We start from the raw sequence: 19,017 nt of genomic DNA, 5'->3' as shown, positions 1-19,017 counted from the left end.
AGTAGTGTAAATACTGGGTCAAAAATGCTAAAATTGGTGGGTGGAACTGTTAATAAGTGACTAGATATACCGGAACCCTGGAAGTGAATTACAGCTAAAGGTGGCCATACACGGTAAGATCCACTTGTTTGGCAAGTGGATCTTCGGTCAATAAGCAGTTTCATGTACCCAGGGAATTCTAAGAATAGACTGCTGCTGAAATACATAAGGATGGTATTTTTATAGACTGTACTAGGCCTGGACTAAGATTCAAAAGAGACCCTTGTATTTTAACTACACAGAGCCCCAAACAGCCCCCCACCAGCCCACTAAATAGTGACTGTCTATGGCACCTTACAGCAGCCCCTCTGGCATTTGCAACATTACACAGACTGCCAGTCTGGGCCTGGACTGTACATTTACAAAACGAGGAGCTTGATTACCGCCTCAGAACCTTCAAAACAGACATGAACTGATCAGTGTACTGCTGTTTTTATATTTGTTTACCCTCTAACTAGTGATTTTTTCCCGTTAGTGATACTGTATAACTCACAGATGCCTCACAGCACATAGTTAGCCTCGGATCCTCCCATGCTTGTACAATTAAACAAGGCAGCAGTTACCAGGGAGAAAGGCCCAAATACTGAGCAACCCTAAGTCACATGAGAAATGGAATGTTGGCTTAGACCCAAGGCAAGGGCTTTCCTCAGGAAATGACATAAATGTATGTATTTTAGGAGGCACGCTTTTGGTCCTTCGCAAGAGTCGATTAGCTTTCTTCTCTGCTCTTATTTATATTCATTGTTTCTCTCCGGCTAATTATAGCAGCCGATGCATGTTCTTGAGGAGTATTTTTCGACGCACGCCTGGAAGGAAGTTTCCCTTTCCTTGCATTCAGTAGATCTTAGCAAGTGTAATGCATAACTTCCTCCATAACTTTACAGAATCGATATCACAGATGCCCAAGCTTCCATCACCGGCCAGTTCAACAGAGGGTGGCGACACGGACATGTCTGACCCAGACGAAGTCGAGGACGTGACCGTCACTGCCAATAGGCATTTACTAAACACAGCTGAACAAACAAATGCAGTGACTTGAAAACCGCATTGTAATTCCAGCTATGTCCCCAGAAACACCACTGCTACCTCAAATCACAAAAGTAAGGTCCAATAATTGTACTGGTATCGGACCTTTTACCAGAATGCTTGAGACCTGGGGCTTTCAGGATAAGAGATCTTTCCTTGATTCTCCATACCTTAAGTCTACTAAAAAATCTTTTATACATAAAATAAACTCAATGGGACTGTTTTGCCACCAAAAAGAATTCATTATATCTTAGTTGCAATCATGTAAAAGGTACCGTTGTTATTACAGAGAAAAAGGAAGTCGTTTTTAAAAATGTGAATTATTTGATTAAAACGGAGTCTATGGAGATGGCCTTCCTGTAATTTGGAGCTTACTGGATAATGGGTTTCCGGATAATGGATGCCATACCTGTACCTTAAAAGCCAAAGATCTTTCAGCTAATGTCACACTGAATGGATCCTCAACTGGTGCTTTTCTGGCAGAGAAACCCAGTGACCACCTGGTGATGAATAATCTCTGTAAAGAGCTACGGAAATGTGTTTGAACTTTATATATAACAGAAAATAAAAATAAACTCCTGTTGTTTCTTAATGCAATGGCAACTAGCTGTCCCAGGGCAAACACATGCATTTTGCATATTTAAGATGTCCCTATATGGGCCTACCTAGCATTTATCCGACCAAATGGGCTGTATGGTTGGATGTTCTGTTGTTTACATGTATGGCTAAATTGTTCCAAGCAGGCAAAATAGAGTAGAAGTGAGTAACGTCTGTGGCTCTTTCAATTCTGCATCTGCCCATGCATTAGCCAAGTCAAGAGGGGGCAACGCAGTTAAAACTTTAAGTTTAAGCAGACAACTGCTGCACAGTCTGTCAAAATACAGCCATTCTTATGACAACTCCTATACAGTGACTGTGAAATCTCATACAACACAAATACAATGTAGTTGCGCCAGTTCTTTGAAAAAACAAGGATTTTGTGTAGGTAGGGTCTCTTTTGTCCAATGCCCAACCCAAAAGAAGAAAATAGAAGTTTGCCCCTATCTGTGTGCATTGCTAATGCGGCCAATTGGTTGGTGAGGAGACAGAGCTAGCAAGACGGGATAGTAAAAGATCCCACATAATGTGCAGGAGGTTCAACACAGGGCTCATCCTCAGCACTATGCGTTAACAAGGAAAAGAAGTGCAGCAAAATATGCGCCAAATGCTCAGTTGAAAAGTCCAAAGTTCATCTTGTGATCACACAGGGAACTGACAGGGGCGCAGCAGCAGAAACAAAGAAAACATTCTGTGGTACAATACATTTCCCTTTCATACGCTTGCTGCCTGCTGCCAAACCATGTCAAAATACGCATTCAGCATACTTTGCCAATTCTGTGCCTTTTTGACCCTGCGAGGGTGTATGCTGACTAAAGCTGTGCTGCTTCTCTCCCAGACAGAATGTTTGCAGGCACAGCCGCGCTCTACTGAATCTACAGCAGCAGACAAACGCTTTCTGCCTTAACATGATACTGTCCCAGCAACCTAAAATTCTAGGGAAGATTTCTGTTACTTATTAATGATAGCAATGATAGTTGCTTTAATTCTCGCATTTTACACATTTTGGGTGTAAATAGCAGCAAAAGAACCTGTGCTGCGGTTTAATATAAGTTACAAAGGCAGCATTTCAGGATCTGGGAGGTGCTAGCAGCTTTGATGTTGAGATCTGAGCATGGAATAAATGTGGTGGCAAAATTGCCTCAGATTCACTATGAACGCCATAGGCCAAGCGATTGTGTAACACATGGAAGCCAGTACCGTTGCTGTCACATGTAAATGGGAAGGTGGAAGCAATGGTGTTGGATGCTTCTCTCTTGGCTGAGAATGCAGCCCGTCTGTGATAGACCTAAGATGTTGAGTAGCTGGTATCTCAGTAATGCACAGCTGGCCACATTTTTCAAAAGTACAACAGCCGCAGGTTGTACAAAGCAGACAAGGAGGGAAGAGACTGTGCAGTGCTGACAATCTACTGCCATGTAGTTCTAAAAGTCTTAAATTTACTAAGGCACGTTTTCTACCACACTCTGTCACATCCACCATAGGTTCAATTCACACTGGCTATTCCAGTCTTTATCGTATTCATATCCAATTAGCAAGCATGTATATACAGGTATGGTATCCCTTACTCGGAAACCCGTTATCCAAAAGTTCTGAATTACAGAAAGGCCATCTCCCTTAGACCCCATTATAAGCAAATAATTCTAATTTTTAAAAATGATTTCCTTTTTCTCTGTAAAAATAAAACAACAGACCCTTGTACTTGATCCCAACTAAGATATAATTACCCCTTATTGGGGCAGAACAGCCCTATTGGGTTTATTTAATGGTTAAATGATTCCCTTTTCTCTGTAATAATAAAACAGTACCTGTACTTGATCCCAACTAAGATATAATTACCCCTTATTGGGGGCAGAACAGTCCTATTGGGTTTATTCAATATTTGAATGATTTTTTGCAGACAAGTTATGGAGATCCAAATTACAGCAAGATCTCTTATCCAGATCCTTAGCATTCTGGATAGCAGGTCCCATACCTGTATGAGCAGTCAAGGCAAAAATAATATGATGCATGTTCCTACAAGAATATGAAGAAGAAACCTGCAGAACAGTTTAAAAATAGCCAGCAGGAAGCTAATAACCTGCATTTAATTATTTAAATAATGTATTAGTTTCTTCTATATTCTTTCAGAGAATGAAGACAAGTTGCTGAATGGGCACAGCATTACTTATTCACATATACCCACAATGTACATATACTGGCTGCCATAAGCCGTCTCCACAAACAGAATTTCAATTGAGAATAGAACATTCAATAAAGGTGGCATAATCATTTTGGCAACAGCTTTTTCACTAAGGAGTTTTATTATATAACATTACATACACTCCCCCACCCCCCTAAAAGCAAATTTACCTCAAGAAGAACATAACATGATCCCAAATCAACTCACCTCATGTGCACGGTGTGGCAGCCTGTGGCTTCCTTACAATCTAAGCATACCATTAGGCTGATGCCACACGTGGCGTTTTTACGCTGCGTTTTTTCTCAGCCTAAAAACGCCACACAGCCCCTGACTATGGCGTTTTTCAGCCTAGTACTGGTGACGTAGCAAATCCCGTTTCCATGGTGTTAATGGAAATAGCAAAAAACGCTGCGTATTTCCGCTAGGTCTGGCAGCTGCCTTTGTGTATACATAGGAATAGCTTGCTTTGCAAATACTGGCGTATTTCGGCCAACGCTTGAAAAATCCGTGCTAAGGCGTTTTCTAGCATATCTACGCTTTGTGTGGTTTGCTTCGAGTCTTTTCAAGTTATTTCTATGGATGATGATATCGGGCATTTTTCAGCCGCTGAGCAAATTAGAAAATACGCAGCGTAAAAACGCCTCATGTGGCATCAGCCTTAACCCCTGTCTGGAAAAGTTAGCATTTATCTGGAATTCCTCCCTTTCCATTTACCAAAATGGCTGCCCTAGACAGGTTCCTCTGTCACCTACCACTTGGTTTCAGCCCTCACAAGAGCAAAGTCAAGTAGCATCAAATAAATTCTTTTACACATAACAGAATTTAACTGAATGCTACACATTTTTAGGACAAGAAGGGCCCTTCTGACAGGGACAAGTGAGAGGACAGATGGCCAGAGCATGGGAACAGAGTGCATTAAAAGGGACCCTTTAAAGGCAAATATCACCTGCTGCCCAGGGGAACACTGAAAAGACACATTATGGGTTGAATATTGTGCCTACAGCTGTTAGCAACATGGTGCAATATAACATGTGCCGCAGACTGTCCCGCTGCACATGGCGTTCACAGTTCATGGATTAAAGGCCCTTACAAATTGATGGTATAAGCAAAGGAGAAAACAAAACACACATTTGCCACAGAAACTCATTCCGCTGATCAGGGATGCTGGGAGTTGCATAAAGCAAACACTACATTTTAATGGTAATACAGAATATAAAAATATAGCAGGGGTCTCTAACGTGCAGCCCTCCAGCTGTTCAGCTAAAACAGCAACTGCCTGCCAGAATATGGTGGACAAACAACACTCCTGGTTTGGCAGCTGCTGGTTACAGAATAGGAAGAAGTGAGTTCAGGATTCATGTCAGAATGACAAATTGATGGCAGCGCAATCTTTATGCTCAAAGCACCCGCTCCCAGAGGCCTATATGACTATTTCATACATCAGTTCTGATACGTGAGCATAATAACCCTTGTCAACACAAAGAGCCTTAATTCTGGGCAGTTTTAAGCGGCGACAAAATAACAATTTTTTGTTAAACCACAAATGTAAGCAGCCAGTCTTGGCTTCTAGTGTTTGGGAAGCACTGAAAAGTCGTTGGAAAAAGAAGGGTTTACTTTTATGGTTTTTAAAATCTTCCAAAAGGGCCCCACGCAGATTTTATTTAGATAAATAGGCCATTTTCACTTGTCTGACTCCTGCTGCAGAAATGCAATTCCTAGTGAGAGCCACCCAAATTCAGACCATACACGGCCGATTGTAGCTGCCGATATCGGTGCCTTGTACCGATTCAGCAGCTTATCGGCACGTGTAGGGGCAGGAACGAGGGGCATGCCCAACCGATATCTGGCCTGACTGGCCAGATATAGATCAAGCAGGTTAAAAGATTTAGTTGGATCGGGGACCGCATTGGCTCATTGATGAGGTCCCCGAACTGACTGCCCCATTGCCGCCATTATAATTTGATTGTTTGGCCCCTGGGCCAAACAATCGAATTAGCCTACATTTTCCTCGATATCGCCCACCCGTAGGTGGGGATATCGGGAGAAGATCTGCTTGCTTGCTGACCTCGCCAAGCGAGCGGATCTTTACGCGTATGGCCACCTTAACGTAGCTTTGTTCTTATTTAAACAGCTGTCAATTCAAGGAGCCCCCATAGAAAACCAAATCTCATGTAATATTTTTGGACTATGTTCAGAATGGCATAAATAAAGGGACAGTGTATAGCTATATAAGATTTGCTCGTTAGAACAAAGATGGCTGCTCTCGCTCAAGAGTGAACACAAACATACAGAAAAGAGGCTCACTGTGAACATTAACCAATGCAATGTGTTACTGAGAAATTATCATAAAATAAAGTAGTCAGGTTCAGGATAAGCATTGCTGGTCACAAGTACTGGACTAGCAAATATGTTGTGCTCACCAGTAAACCCATTTATTTAATTACATCATCTCTGTGCAGGGTGGCCTCTACTACTCACCTTCCATTCATGATTCTGGGTAGTTGATAGGGTAAGTGACCCTAGTGGGCACATTCAATTCCAATATTAAGAATTACAAACCAGTTACCAACTGTCTAGGTGACTTAATCATACTTACTTCCCCATTAAGCCATAATGATTATCTCTCAGTTACAAAGGCACTCAATGATTAAATCTTAAACACAAGCTAAAAATATTTCTAATCTGGCAGTTCTGAATATCCTGCTACAAATCTACTTAGACTTAATGACCCCTGGCAAAATTTAGCAAGTGGCAGATCTAGGGACCTATTCTCACCACATTTTAAAGGCAATGACACTCGGGGTGAATACCACTGCTCTCCTGCCTGGAAAATCCACTTGCCTTTATAATTTTTAGAAGGAGATGCCATGATAATTAGCCCGAGACAGTTCTATACATTAACAGGAGGCCTTTGCTTAAAAACAAACTAACAGACACTTAAATGTTTGTGTTTTAATTTGTCCCTGGCATGGAACAAAATTTACTGGGTCATTAAAACGGTCAGAGTGGAATGTCACACACTTTGCTCCTTACAGCCACTGCTGAACAGAGTCCTGTATTGTTATGAACCATCTTTCACATGGAGCCTTTTGCACACACAGCACATATATCTATAGAGGTGCTTAGGGTTTACAAGTTTAGTGTCTCCCAAGTGTTCCACAGTGGAAACTCACTACTGTCACAACTGTTTACACTGTCATCAGCTTTCTCTTACTCATCATAGTAATTCCCAAAAGCGACTTGAATGCACGCCAGTTCTCCTCCCTTAGCTGTGTAGGCTTGTAAAACACAACTCTTCTAAACTGTGACTCTGGGGCCTTTTGAACTGCAATCTCAATACTGGGAGACTGGTAATTCAACAGTAGCTGAAAAGACCCTGCAGTCCCTGTGGGGTGTAACTGTTAATTTCATAGAAGTGCAAAAGTCTTTTTTTATGATAGGCAGTAGTGCAGTCATAACCTGACAGTAAGGGCCACTCCCAGCACCCATGTTATATCCTGTATATGTGATGCTGGTCCTTTAACACTCCACACCACAATGTATAATTAATAAAAAACAGTACACGGATGAGAAAGTAAAACCCTGCAAAATAATGATGAATCCCACCATGGTACTAACAGCTGGAACATGCCACAGGCCAGTCGTGAAGCTCACTAGGCAACCCCCCAGCAGGACTCTGAAGTGGGGTCAATAGGTACCAATTTTTTATGAAAGGAGCCAAGATACCAAGGTTAACCCAGTGATGGCAAAAAACCCTCCAATAAGCATCATGCAGGCATAGTCCATATTGTGAACTAAACTGAACAGGTACTAACGTGGAAAATAAATATCCCCCAGGGGCCACATACACTGAATGAGAAGCGCAGGAATTACGATCAGCTTCCATGCGCTATTGATCTGTCTATACAAAACACTGGTCAGTTAGTGCCTAGAGAGACTTATATAGTTATACTGGCTGGAAGGAGCAGTTCACTGAGCTGAGACTGGGAATTGAACGCAGGCTTCCCAGTCTCAGCTCAGTGAACTGCTCCTTCCAGCCAGTGGCTTGTGACCTCAGATACAAAATAGCATTGTAAAACCTGTAGGGTAGAGATTTCCTCTAAAAATATTAGCAACTCTGACCCACAGCACATCATAAAAAAGAGAGGATTAAATATCTGCAGGCTGCATATGGCAATGCATATACAGTCTCTGACAGCATATTTACATTCCTCCAGCTGTCAGTATAGGGGGTGCTGTTAATTTAACTACAGCTGGAGGGCCACAAAATGGGCCAATGAGTGCCTATTTGGGCTGCAAGTGCCCACAGTGAAACAGTTGCCAGCCTGCAGAAAAAATAGTATACAAGGTTAATTCCTAGATATAAGCTGCTATATTTGGGAGCTCGACTGGCTGAGCTGCCGATATTACATATGAAAAGGGATAACCACAGCAGGATGTGCTGAATGCTGTTCTGATGAAGCAATCTATTTAGGCCTAACATCTAAGGCAGGGACTTTTAAACTGTGACTTTCAACCTTTTAAAATACAGTTCTGATTGCACCCTGCTGTATGACTCTATTAGGGGCACAGCAGGAGCTGTATTTTAGCGCCAGTAGTTTCAGCAGACCATATTCAGACCATTATAGACTGTAGCAATGTGTCTTGGATACCCAGGGATCACTGCAGTGGTTTCATTTCCCCATAATAAAGCCGAAAACCTATAGTGAAGAACCTCTCAGAAAACAGAGCAGTCAATCTTTTGGCAATATTAGAGCACAGTGCCCAGAAGGGCTTAAGTCTTTATTTGTTATATGATTTTTTTATGCTTAATAAAGTTTTTTTTACTTTTATTATTGGAGTGCGCGGTTACCTTTTTGATTTACCCAGAAGAAGCTGGGCATACTTTCTCAGTGGATATTTATTTATAAAGTGCCAACATGTTCTGCAACACTGCACATCTGAGTAGTGTGTGCATAAATCACTTACTGCTAAAGGAAGAAAACAGGGCCTTGCTCCTAAGAGCTTACAATCATGCCAAGTCTGTGTGCTTTCCACTGCTAAATATGTGCCAGAAATCTGCTGGGCTACAAGTACCCGCAGTGGTCTGAAAGGTTGTGCCAAGCCAATAGGGTGAGAAAAACATGCACTTTGTGGCTACAAGACCCAGTACAGAACAATCATGTTCCTCTATTTGAATTTGGCATTGTCCTGGCAGAAATATTGGCAGGGCTGTCCTTAGTGATGACAAGACCCAGGGAAGAACAGGCTCTGGGCTGCCCAATTCTTTATACCAAATAAGACACAGTGGTTTCTAACCTAGAGGTGCAAAGCTGTGGCTGGGTCAGTTAGGTTAAGATTTGGGGGGGGGGGGGTGGAATAAACATTACTCTGCTGAATATGACTAAATGCCCACCCTGAACGTTAATGTAGGGGAGACTGGGGGCTAAACATTTATTTGCTGTTCTGGATATTGTTAGATTTATGGCTGAATGGCTAAAACACCAATGTTCTCCTATCTATAACATCATTATATGCTAAGGGGTTCAAATGCGAGATCTCAAAGTGGAAGGGGGGGGGGGCTGGAATATAATAGAGTCAGATATTCACGGATAGCCTATGGCCCTTTGGTTGTTAAACTACAACACCCAGAACACAAAGGCAGCCACAGGTGCTGGCAGTTGTACAATACCAATACTACAGGCATTGCCAGGCTGTTGTTCCTGTGGTGTTACTGAGTTTGCTCTCCCCATGTCAGTGGGGCACCAGTGCTCTCATCTGTTTAGTGCAACAGGGATACTGCAATCGGCACCTCTGCCCCTCATACCAACCCCCCCCCCCCACTTAAGCAAACTGCCCCCACACATATGCAGAGTTAGCATTTGCACCACAAGTCTTGGTATTTACTGTTCCCCCAAATCTGTCGCTAATAAATGGAATTTTTCAGCACAAGCCCCTCTTGGAGGGTCAACCTTTGTTCAGGGGCCCTTTAACTCATAACAAGGCTACAGATAAGCCCTCGGTGTATCTGTCATCAGCCACAGTTCCCGTAACATCTAGAGGAGCAAATAAGTTTCCAGCCCTTATCCCACGCTTTACGTCTTAAAGCCGAGTCCCCCCAGCTAATGCTGCAGGCACCCCGGGGGGGACCCACACTGTACAGACCCCACTGATCTATGCACTGCTACTGTCCCCCAGCACACTTACCTTTCTGCGCCTCCGTAGCCCCGAGCAGCAGGGAGACAACGCAGCCCGACAGAAGCCAAGCGAGCCGCCTGCTCACCATCCCCCCGGTCTCCATCCCAGCCGCCAGTCCCAATGCATTATCCTGTGGGGGGTCTCCGGGCCGCACTATTCCGCGCAGGGGTGGGGGTGGGGAAACAAAGTGCAGGAATAATTGCAGCTCCGGCGGGATAAGGGCGCCCCGCTCTCAGCTCATAGCGCACACCGCCGGGCTGCCCATCGGATCGTTCCGTACAGATTCCCCGAGCAACGCAAGACTTCCGGCGCCGGGATGCGGATCCCTGCGCAGCTCCAGTTAACTCCTTAAGGGCGGGCGAGAGGCTCAGTGCCGAGTGTGCCAACTTGCTCCCATAGAGCTCAGCCCGGCAAGCGCTTAGTTAAAGGGGAGTGAGGGAAGGGTGAGAGGGGGCGGGGGAAGGGGAAACCACTGCCCACCGTGTGAGGAGGTTGCGCCTGAACCCCCCTCCCCCGGTTGGGGAAAGTGAGAGGCTTCAAGTCACAGGAACAGTTAAAGCTTCAGCTTCATTTTCCCAACTTGCCTTCCTGCACCTCCTGCAGAACTACATTTCCCAGCTGCCCCCCTTGCCCATACCTGTGTGAGTTTTCACAGGGCCGGTTCTTCCTTTTTTTTTTTTTTTTTTTACATCTTTTGACCTTGAAAAATGAACTTTATAAGCCTGTTTCCCGGCCCCTCGGCGTTAGAGTGGAAAAAGCTTGTAAGCTTGTGTCCTCCCCCCCCCCCCCCCTAAAGCTTGCAGGGGGGTAACTTTAGCCTGGGAGTGAGTTTCATGTCCAGTAATTCGGGGGCAGTTTTAGGCTAGAGGGTAATTGCCACCTCTGGGGGCAAAACATTGGGAATTGCTTCTCCTTGACTTGTAAGGTAATTGCCTGGAGCCTGTGCTGGCGTTTCATGGCCTCAGCTCCACATGGCAGTGACTGTTCAATAGCAGCCCCTCTGGCATTTCCCACAATCTATAGATTTCAGGCCTACTCACAGGGAAGTTGATATCGATTGGAAACGCAGAAGTGCACTGTGTGTCATGGCTGCAACCTCTCCAAAGCCCCAAGTTCCAACAATGTGACCCACCTACAGCCTCCCAGTTATTAGACTACAGTTCCTAGCACTCATTGACTACTCTAGATGCTGAGAGTTGTAGTTTAGTTGCTGGAATGCTGCACGTTTGCTGCGTGTGGGTGTAAATATTTACCTCATTGTTCCAGTGCATGTCTGTTTAACTTCCCAGATATCCCTCTGGGCTGGTGTTTTATGGCTGTCATTAAAGGTACAGTAAGGGCAAATCTCCCTGTTCGCAGGCGACTAATCTCCCCGAGTTCCCATCAGTTGCCATCCCACTGGCGAACATGTAAGTCACCGGTGGAATGGCACACGCGGCGGCGCGATTTGCCAAAATCGCCTGCGCATCGTGTACCATCCCACCAGCGACTTACATGTTCGGCTGTGGGATGGTAGTTCGGAGAGATTAGTCACCTCACAAGGCTTTTTCGGCGATTTGCTCAAAACCGCGCCGCCGCGTCTGCCATCCCACCGGTGACTTACATTTTTTGCCAGTGGGATGGCAGGTGAAGGCAACTCGGGGAGATTAGTCGCCCGCGAACAGGGAGTTTTGTCACGGGCGACTAATCTCCCCGTGTGCCAGAGCCCTAAAGCGTGAAAGCAAATGCTTCCCTGGGAGATTAGAGCTTGTAGCAATCACAGAGATGCATGTCCAGCAACCCTGTTGTTATTTAGTCAATGGGGGCAATAGCTGTACCTGCACAGATGGGGTTTTATTCCATGGCAGAACATTACTATTTCCTTGTATCACAGAGATCAGACTAAAGCTGGCCATACAAGTTAAGATTTTTAAAAGATTGTTTCAATATCGTAGGACCAAGCTTATCCTGAAAAGGTTTGCCCATCAATGAAAACAACCATTTCAAGCAATATTGTCTAGTTGAAGCTAGGAAAATTCCCTGCTTGGCCCTGCAAACAATTGGACAATGGGTAAATTCTATTATTCAAGATTAAAAAATTTCAAACACCATCGATTCTCTGACCAATATCAAATGAAAAATCGCTAAATGTACGATCATTTGGTGCCCGATACGATACTTACGATAATTTGATGGATTTGTCGGATCGCACTGATATTGGTCGTTAGGGAGACAAAAATTTAACGTGTATGACCAGCTCATTTACATATTGTTATAAAGTGGCTGCGGCTAGGTTTTCTTGTGCCTATTGATCTGAATGAAGCTGTAGGGCAAGGGGGGCCTCTAGTTAATACGTGTTGATGACCAGACAAAGTATTGTCTTCCCCCCACTCTATATTTTTTTCATGCTTGTGAAATCATGTGCAAGTGATCTGCACATATAGCCAAATAATGCCCTCAGTGACTTAAATGTAACTTTGAAATGGAATGTTCCAATGGGCTCATTTTGCAGGCCTGTTCTAATGCTTTTTTGGTATCAAAGGCTCCACCAAAAAATATTTTTTTAAAAATAAAAAAGAATCCTAAACAGCCCCAGACTGTGATTAAAAATAGGGCCTCTGCATTACAATTACACAAAGGCCCAAACAGTCCCCGCAGGCCCAATACACAGTGATGGTTTATGGCATCTTATAAGAAGCCCTTGGGTATTTGCCATTATCTGCTGATTGCCAGCCCAATATTTAGATTAATGTGCCTTAGTGAGATGCTTAGAAAGCAAAAAAAAAAAAATTGGGGGCAGGCAACCCCTTTAAAATTGATGAATATTCATTTTGTGCACATGATTATGAACTAGATCAGCGTCTGTGAACAAAATAATAATTGTACTAAGTAAGAATGGGATGCATCAGTTTAAAAAACATATTTACATAACACAACAATCCACATAAGGGGGTCTGTACCTGTGACAGCAGTGACATTCTGAGGTCTATCCTGTTTAGAGGACTGATAGAAAGTACACATTTAAGGCTTGGGTTCTGAGAGTCCTTAATGTGCTATATGTGACATTTATTGGCGCTCTGGTGAGGAAGGGGAAAGCATTGTGAAGGTGTAGTTTGGTGCTGTCCAACATATTTCATACAGTGGGCCTCTAATGACATGTTGATCGGCCAAATTGAAATAAAAACAGGGATATTATATATTTAGTCTGTGTAGCTCATAGGCAGACTAAGAGCCCTATAGATGCCCCGGAGAGCCACATGTAGAATGTGAGAAGCTTTTAGAAAAATAAGCTTGTTTTTGTTTCAAAGCTATCAGTTTTGGTGAGTATTTATCAAAGTAGTGTCAACAATAATTTAACAGCACTAGTGCCAACTGACATCAGGGTCTTGCCTAAACCTGACCATACACATACCAATAAAAAGAGGGCAGCCATCAGGGAGAAATAGAGAGTACTACATTCCAAGAGATGGGATGATGTTATCCGTGGGTCCAGAAGGCAGTGGGTCTTATCATGGAGTGGGTTGGGGTTGGGTCATGAGCAGGTTCAAGGTGTAAAGGGGACTTGGCCAGAGCAGATTATGGGTGTGGACATGTGTGCACTCTTTGTACCTGTTGCCAGGGTCTTTGCCCCAGGGGGCTAAGGTGAGCAAAAGTTTTCGGTACAGTGCACTGAAACTTAGCTCACCCCCCATCAAATCATCCAAAACATCACCTGAATTCTAGTTTTTGTTTTTAATTACATTTTTATCTTGGCAGGTCACTCTGCCAGTACTGGCTAACTGAAATGACATGGCTGCAGCACGACCCATCTTGGTGAATTAGCAGGCCCAACTTTATTGTTGGCGGCAACCACTGGCAGTCCAGCTGGCGCTGATTTTCTGCTTTAAGGCTAGTGAGTACAAACAGGTAAAGAACCACATTTACTGTGCTCTCACCATAATGAAGGCAGGGGGACAACTGCCAAAGCTCATAGTTATGGTGTAAACAGGACCTGCCCAGAGAGCTGATAAAAATAATATAAATAGGTGACTATGCTTTTTATGGGTCCTACATTTATTGATGTTTTTCCAATAAAGCCATGACTTTGTTTTGCTGTGTAATTTACTTAATGAAGTATTGTTATTTAGGACTAGCAAGTTATATAAATGAGAGCCTTTTTTGATAGCAAAAGCTGATCTTATGTTTCCATATTGATGAAATCATCTTATTGTTATTTTCTCCAGTAATCAAGATTACTGCTGGATCTGTTATGCTTTTTCCTCAAGTATAATAACCTTATAGGTCTCTGGTAAGGGCTCACTGTGAGTATGCAGTGCAGTTCTGGGCTCCAGTCTTTAAGCAGGATATACATAAGCTGGAGTGAGGGCAGACATGTACAACTAAACTGGTAAAGGGGATGGAAGATTTAATCTATGAGGGTTGGGGCTGTTTTCTCTGGGGAAAAAAAACGCTTGTAAGGGGTCATGATTACTCTTTACAAGTACATTAGAGAAGACTATAGACAGATATGGGGGGGATCTTTTTTCCAATAAAAAGGATCAGTGAACCAGAGGCCCCCTCTTGAAATTAGAGGAAAGGAACTTTCCATTGAAGCAGAGTAGGTGGTTCTTCATGGTGAGGGCAGTGAAGTTGGGGAATACCCTGCTGGGTGATGCTCTGATAGAAGATTCTATTAATGGCTTTAAGAGGGGCTTGGATGATTTCTTGGAGTATAATATCCAAGTCTTTTGTGATACTAAAATCTACAATTAGTATAGATATTGGAATATATATTTAAAAAATGTTACTGCATAGATAGGTCAGTATAATGTATATATATGTGCATTGGGGTTGAACTTGATGAACTTAACTATAACTATGTTATGGCTGGGCAGTTATATCAGGGAGACCGTGATTCTTTCTTATGTATATTAGATAAAATTTGGAGAATAGATTCTCCCCATGGTTTACACTAGGCTTCCACAGGGCCACCATCAGAAACTTGGAGGCCCTGTACAAGTTATTTATATGTGGCTCCTCATGAACACGATTGCGCAGTACCAACATTTTGCCCACATCCCCTTTATGTGCAATATAAACAGTTTATATAAAGAGTTCCATTAATGCACTAAATAACGGTCATTCGGGGTCAGTGGAGTTTGCCCTAAGTTTAAACCCTATGCTCCTATAGTTGATGTTACACTATAATACGCAGTTCATATAAATAGTTAAAAGCAATAATTAATGTGTCAATAAGGCAGTCAGTTCATAGGGGGTAGTTTTTTAATTCAGTGGTGGTCAGTGGAGTTCGCTTCTGTTAAGCTTTGCGGCATTGTCATTGCTTGAATTGCAAGTTATGTACGTTTCTAGGCGGCTGGGCCCCCCATTCCAAAGAGGATTTCACCAGGCCCGGTACAATAATACCACCCCTAGCCACCGATGGCCGCCCTGTGTTTCTGTATAACAGAACATATTACTCTCATATTGGCTGCCAACAAACTGACCAGTGACCTATGTACTGCATCCCATTACTTGCATACTAACTACAGATCATACAATAGACATGGAAACAAAAACTTAGTATGTTGTTCTGCTTGCCCCCCCCCCCCCCCCCCCATTCTGAAGTGTTTGTTTTCTTTTTCTAGCTAAGTTTAACAGTAGGATGTAGAAGTGATTTATCATCAACCACACACATTTACGTCTGGTGTACATGTACGCCAAGAAATGATATGCTTAACCACCATGCCACAAGTCTGGACAGTTTGCTTTTGAGTCAACACCCAAAAAAATGAGCACTGCATGACGGTCTGACTTCATTTGCCAAGATGTGTTTCCTTTCTGGCCAAAGATATCGTATTTGCAGTTCATTAAACTCACAGAGCCCCAGGCTGGATTCTTCCGTGTGTATGCAACCAGCTGGAACCTAGAAAGAATGCACCGTTACTGTATTTTCTCTGGGAATGCTCTTTGTGTGCTCTTTTGTGTGTGTTTTATCGCTACATATTAGGAATATTTATAAAAAGGGTAAAGTCTTAACAGTGCATGGGTTTACATGCACATCATGGGTTTACATGCACATCATTTTTCTGTAGGTATGATGTCACACCAAGGATGACTTTTGCAACAAAAACAAATTAAATTGTCTTCTAGCTCTTTTCATTGTAGCTGGAGTCCCCCCAAATATGGCACACCTTCTGACAGCTGAGCCCTTGTATCACTTTTAAGTATCTACAGTAAATGGACTTGGAGAAAAGTTTACTCATTTAGCTGCCACTACTTTTTAGAAGAAAAAGTTGCTGACAAGTCTAGTGTGAGATTAGCTCAAAAGTTCAGTAGAGACATGCTGTATCTGCAGTGATTAATTTTCGTAGTGAACTATCTGCTTATTTGTGCTTATCGTCATTCCCACTGTAATGCCATCCAGAGGACACGTTACTAGGAAAAATTGCAGTAACCGTTCTAACCTATGCCAAGCAGAAGCTTTCAAAAATCCTCAGGCATTGGAATATCTTTGCGTTGCTTAAGGCACAATGTTTGGAACTGGTCTTGTCTTTCAGTACTTTGTGCCCACTAGGGTGAAGATCAGCCTCACAGTTTAGCAATTACCTTACTAGGGCTAGACAGCAAAATGGATCTCAGTGCCACCATATTTGCTTTGCATATTTTTTGATGTACTTTTTTACTGATCTGTTGCCTGTGAGAAGTGGCGGGACCCCATGTTGTGCTTGTAGACCCTCCTATTATGAGTAACCATCTTTACCACACTTTGGGCTCTTTATTTCCAGCTGTGCATCAAAAAGAGCCATGCTGAAAGACAAGCATAGTATGAAACCTGACTAAACAAAAGGAACAAAGGCATGCATGACAGCACGCCCATCAGAAATCAGGATGATGCATATTAGAAACTTTCTAAATGTTGCCTTTCATTATTTTTTATGATCATAGTTTCACTTTAACAACAGGGGCAAACAGAAGCTTAAAAAGAAGTGCATTTTATAGGAGTCTATAAAGGAATATAAAGATTGCTCAGGGAGCAAAGCGAAGCTTTCATGTCCCCTTGGGTAACTACAGATTGAAGAGCTGTCTCTGTATTATCTCATTTATAATTGGGAGTGTGATAAGACATGTCACACATTTCACAGACGCCTCTCTGTCTCCTCGAACTCCCCACTGCACTGGCAAATTGTCTTGCCAGTTAATGCACTTCCTAATCTCTTGACAGGTCTAGTAGCCTTCTTATTGCATTACCTCATACTCTCTGCTATTTACTCTGCACTGTACACTACCATTCACCTACTATCAGCGTCCCACAGGGGATGAAAAAATGATATTATATGCACAAGCGATGCCTGTAAATATTTCATGAGATAGATCTGACAGTTTAGTGCCGTTGCAAATGAAAAACCTGCCCTTATCGACAGCCTGGAGACACGCGTGAGGCTGCGCCGGCAATGTTAATCGCTCATTTTGGATTAAATCACAGAGCATTTATAACAGAAAGTTGTTATTAAATTGCTCTGACATGCATTAACGGTATCTATTTAGTAGAGTAAGACACATATAATGCTTGCCGTTTATTGCATGTAAGATGAATATGATAATGCATTCATTTATTTTTTTTCTGGCATATTAGCACTCTGCTACACAAAAATTCAGCACTTCCCATAGACCAATATTTAACATTAAAATGCTTTATGTACATAGTGTCAGCTATGCTTTACAGATATTTAAAGTGTTTTATTTCTTAAAGTGATTCTGCCATGATTTTTTATGGTGCACTTTTTATCACTAAATTACCCTGTGTACATTACAAATAATTATTTCTATAATTTAAAATTGTATTCTTGAACCAAAAAATTTATTTTTTTAGCTTCCTGTTTGGTGTAGGCAGCTATCTCAGGTCATTGTACCTGACCCTGACATTTCATAAAAAGCCAGCACTACACAATAGAACTGCTTTCAGATAAGCTATTGTTTCTCCTACTCAACGTATCTGGAGGAGTCATGAATTGGACGCGTTGGACTTGGATTTTTCCTATTGAGTGCTTTTATCATAGCCTCCATTAGGTGGGGTATGGGTACAGGTAATATACAGCTATCATGGAGCTGTTACATATAGTTACATAGTTACATTGAGTTAAAAAAAGACCAAAGTCCATCAAGTTCAACCCCTCAAGTGAACTCCAGCTCACTTAACCTATCCTAACCTATACACTCACATATCTATACACACATAACCTATCTGTACACTCACATGAGTATAAACTACATATACCAATATGGATACTAGTTGTAGATTTTAGTATCCCAGTAGCCTTGAATATTATGCATGTTGAAGAAATCATCCAAACCACTCTAAAAGGCATTAACAGAATCTGCCATGGCAAAATCACTCGCAAGAGCATTCCCCAACCTCACTGCCCTCACCATGAAGCTGCTTCAAATGAAACATACCCATTGTTCTGCTAATTGGCTGGTGGGGGGAAAGGCAGTGCAACACTCATTGGTATGTTATGGGCTACTTCTAGCCCATCCTAGGATCTTACCTCTAGTCTGGCTAGTTCTTCATTCACTGGGTCAGCTACCCTGACTTGGACTCTACTAAGACCTAATGATAAAGGGCAAACTGGGTTCTTCTACCGTAGGCTCTGGACTTTATCCACCCCTCTTTTTTTAGAGTGTTTCCAGATATTATACCCTTTCCCCTTGTTTTCATTCTTCTATTTTGTGAAATACTATCCTGACAGATAGACATGGTCCTAGCTACTGAAGCGCAGCCAGTGATGCAGCTTGTCAGGCGTGTAACCAAGGGTAAAGTAACGTCATACTTTTTTGTAAGGAATGCACAGTCTATAAACTAAAATATATATTCTTATGACCTCAGAATCAGATTCATCAATGGACCCCATTTAACCATCATGATAATTTCAGAGTATTCTAGAATTCTTTCAATGGAATCAGTTGAAAATTTGCAGCCCACAGGTTGGAGTTTGCAAGGTGCAGAATAAAATGCAAATATAAAAACCGTAAATATATGG

The 19,017-nt window shown here is 42.6% G+C and overlaps 1 protein-coding gene and 1 long non-coding RNA gene across 2 annotated transcripts in view; one reads left to right on the top strand and one right to left on the bottom strand.

The window, feature by feature from the left end:
- The window catches only part of dcbld2 (discoidin, CUB and LCCL domain containing 2), a 36,590-nt gene extending 26,107 nt beyond the window's left edge, over positions 1-10,483 (bottom strand). Inside the window, exon 1 of the mRNA XM_002940994.5 lies at positions 10,031-10,483. Coding sequence (XP_002941040.3) covers positions 10,031-10,124 — 94 coding nt within the window. The 5' untranslated portion in view covers positions 10,125-10,483. The remainder of the gene's footprint in view (positions 1-10,030) is intronic.
- Positions 10,484-10,512: 29 nt separating this feature from the next.
- On the top strand, positions 10,513-15,865 carry LOC101731797. The gene is made up of 3 exons (XR_208387.4): positions 10,513-10,662; positions 13,757-13,906; positions 15,625-15,865. It is a non-coding gene; the product is annotated as an uncharacterized LOC101731797 (long non-coding RNA).
- The last annotated feature ends 3,152 nt before the right edge of the window (positions 15,866-19,017 follow it).

The sequence above is a fragment of the Xenopus tropicalis genome, chromosome 2 (assembly GCF_000004195.4).
Source record: "Xenopus tropicalis strain Nigerian chromosome 2, UCB_Xtro_10.0, whole genome shotgun sequence".
Lineage (NCBI taxonomy): Eukaryota > Metazoa > Chordata > Amphibia > Anura > Pipidae > Xenopus > Xenopus tropicalis.
Note: the sequence above shows the minus strand (reverse complement) of the source record. Positions and strands in the feature narration are given on the sequence as shown.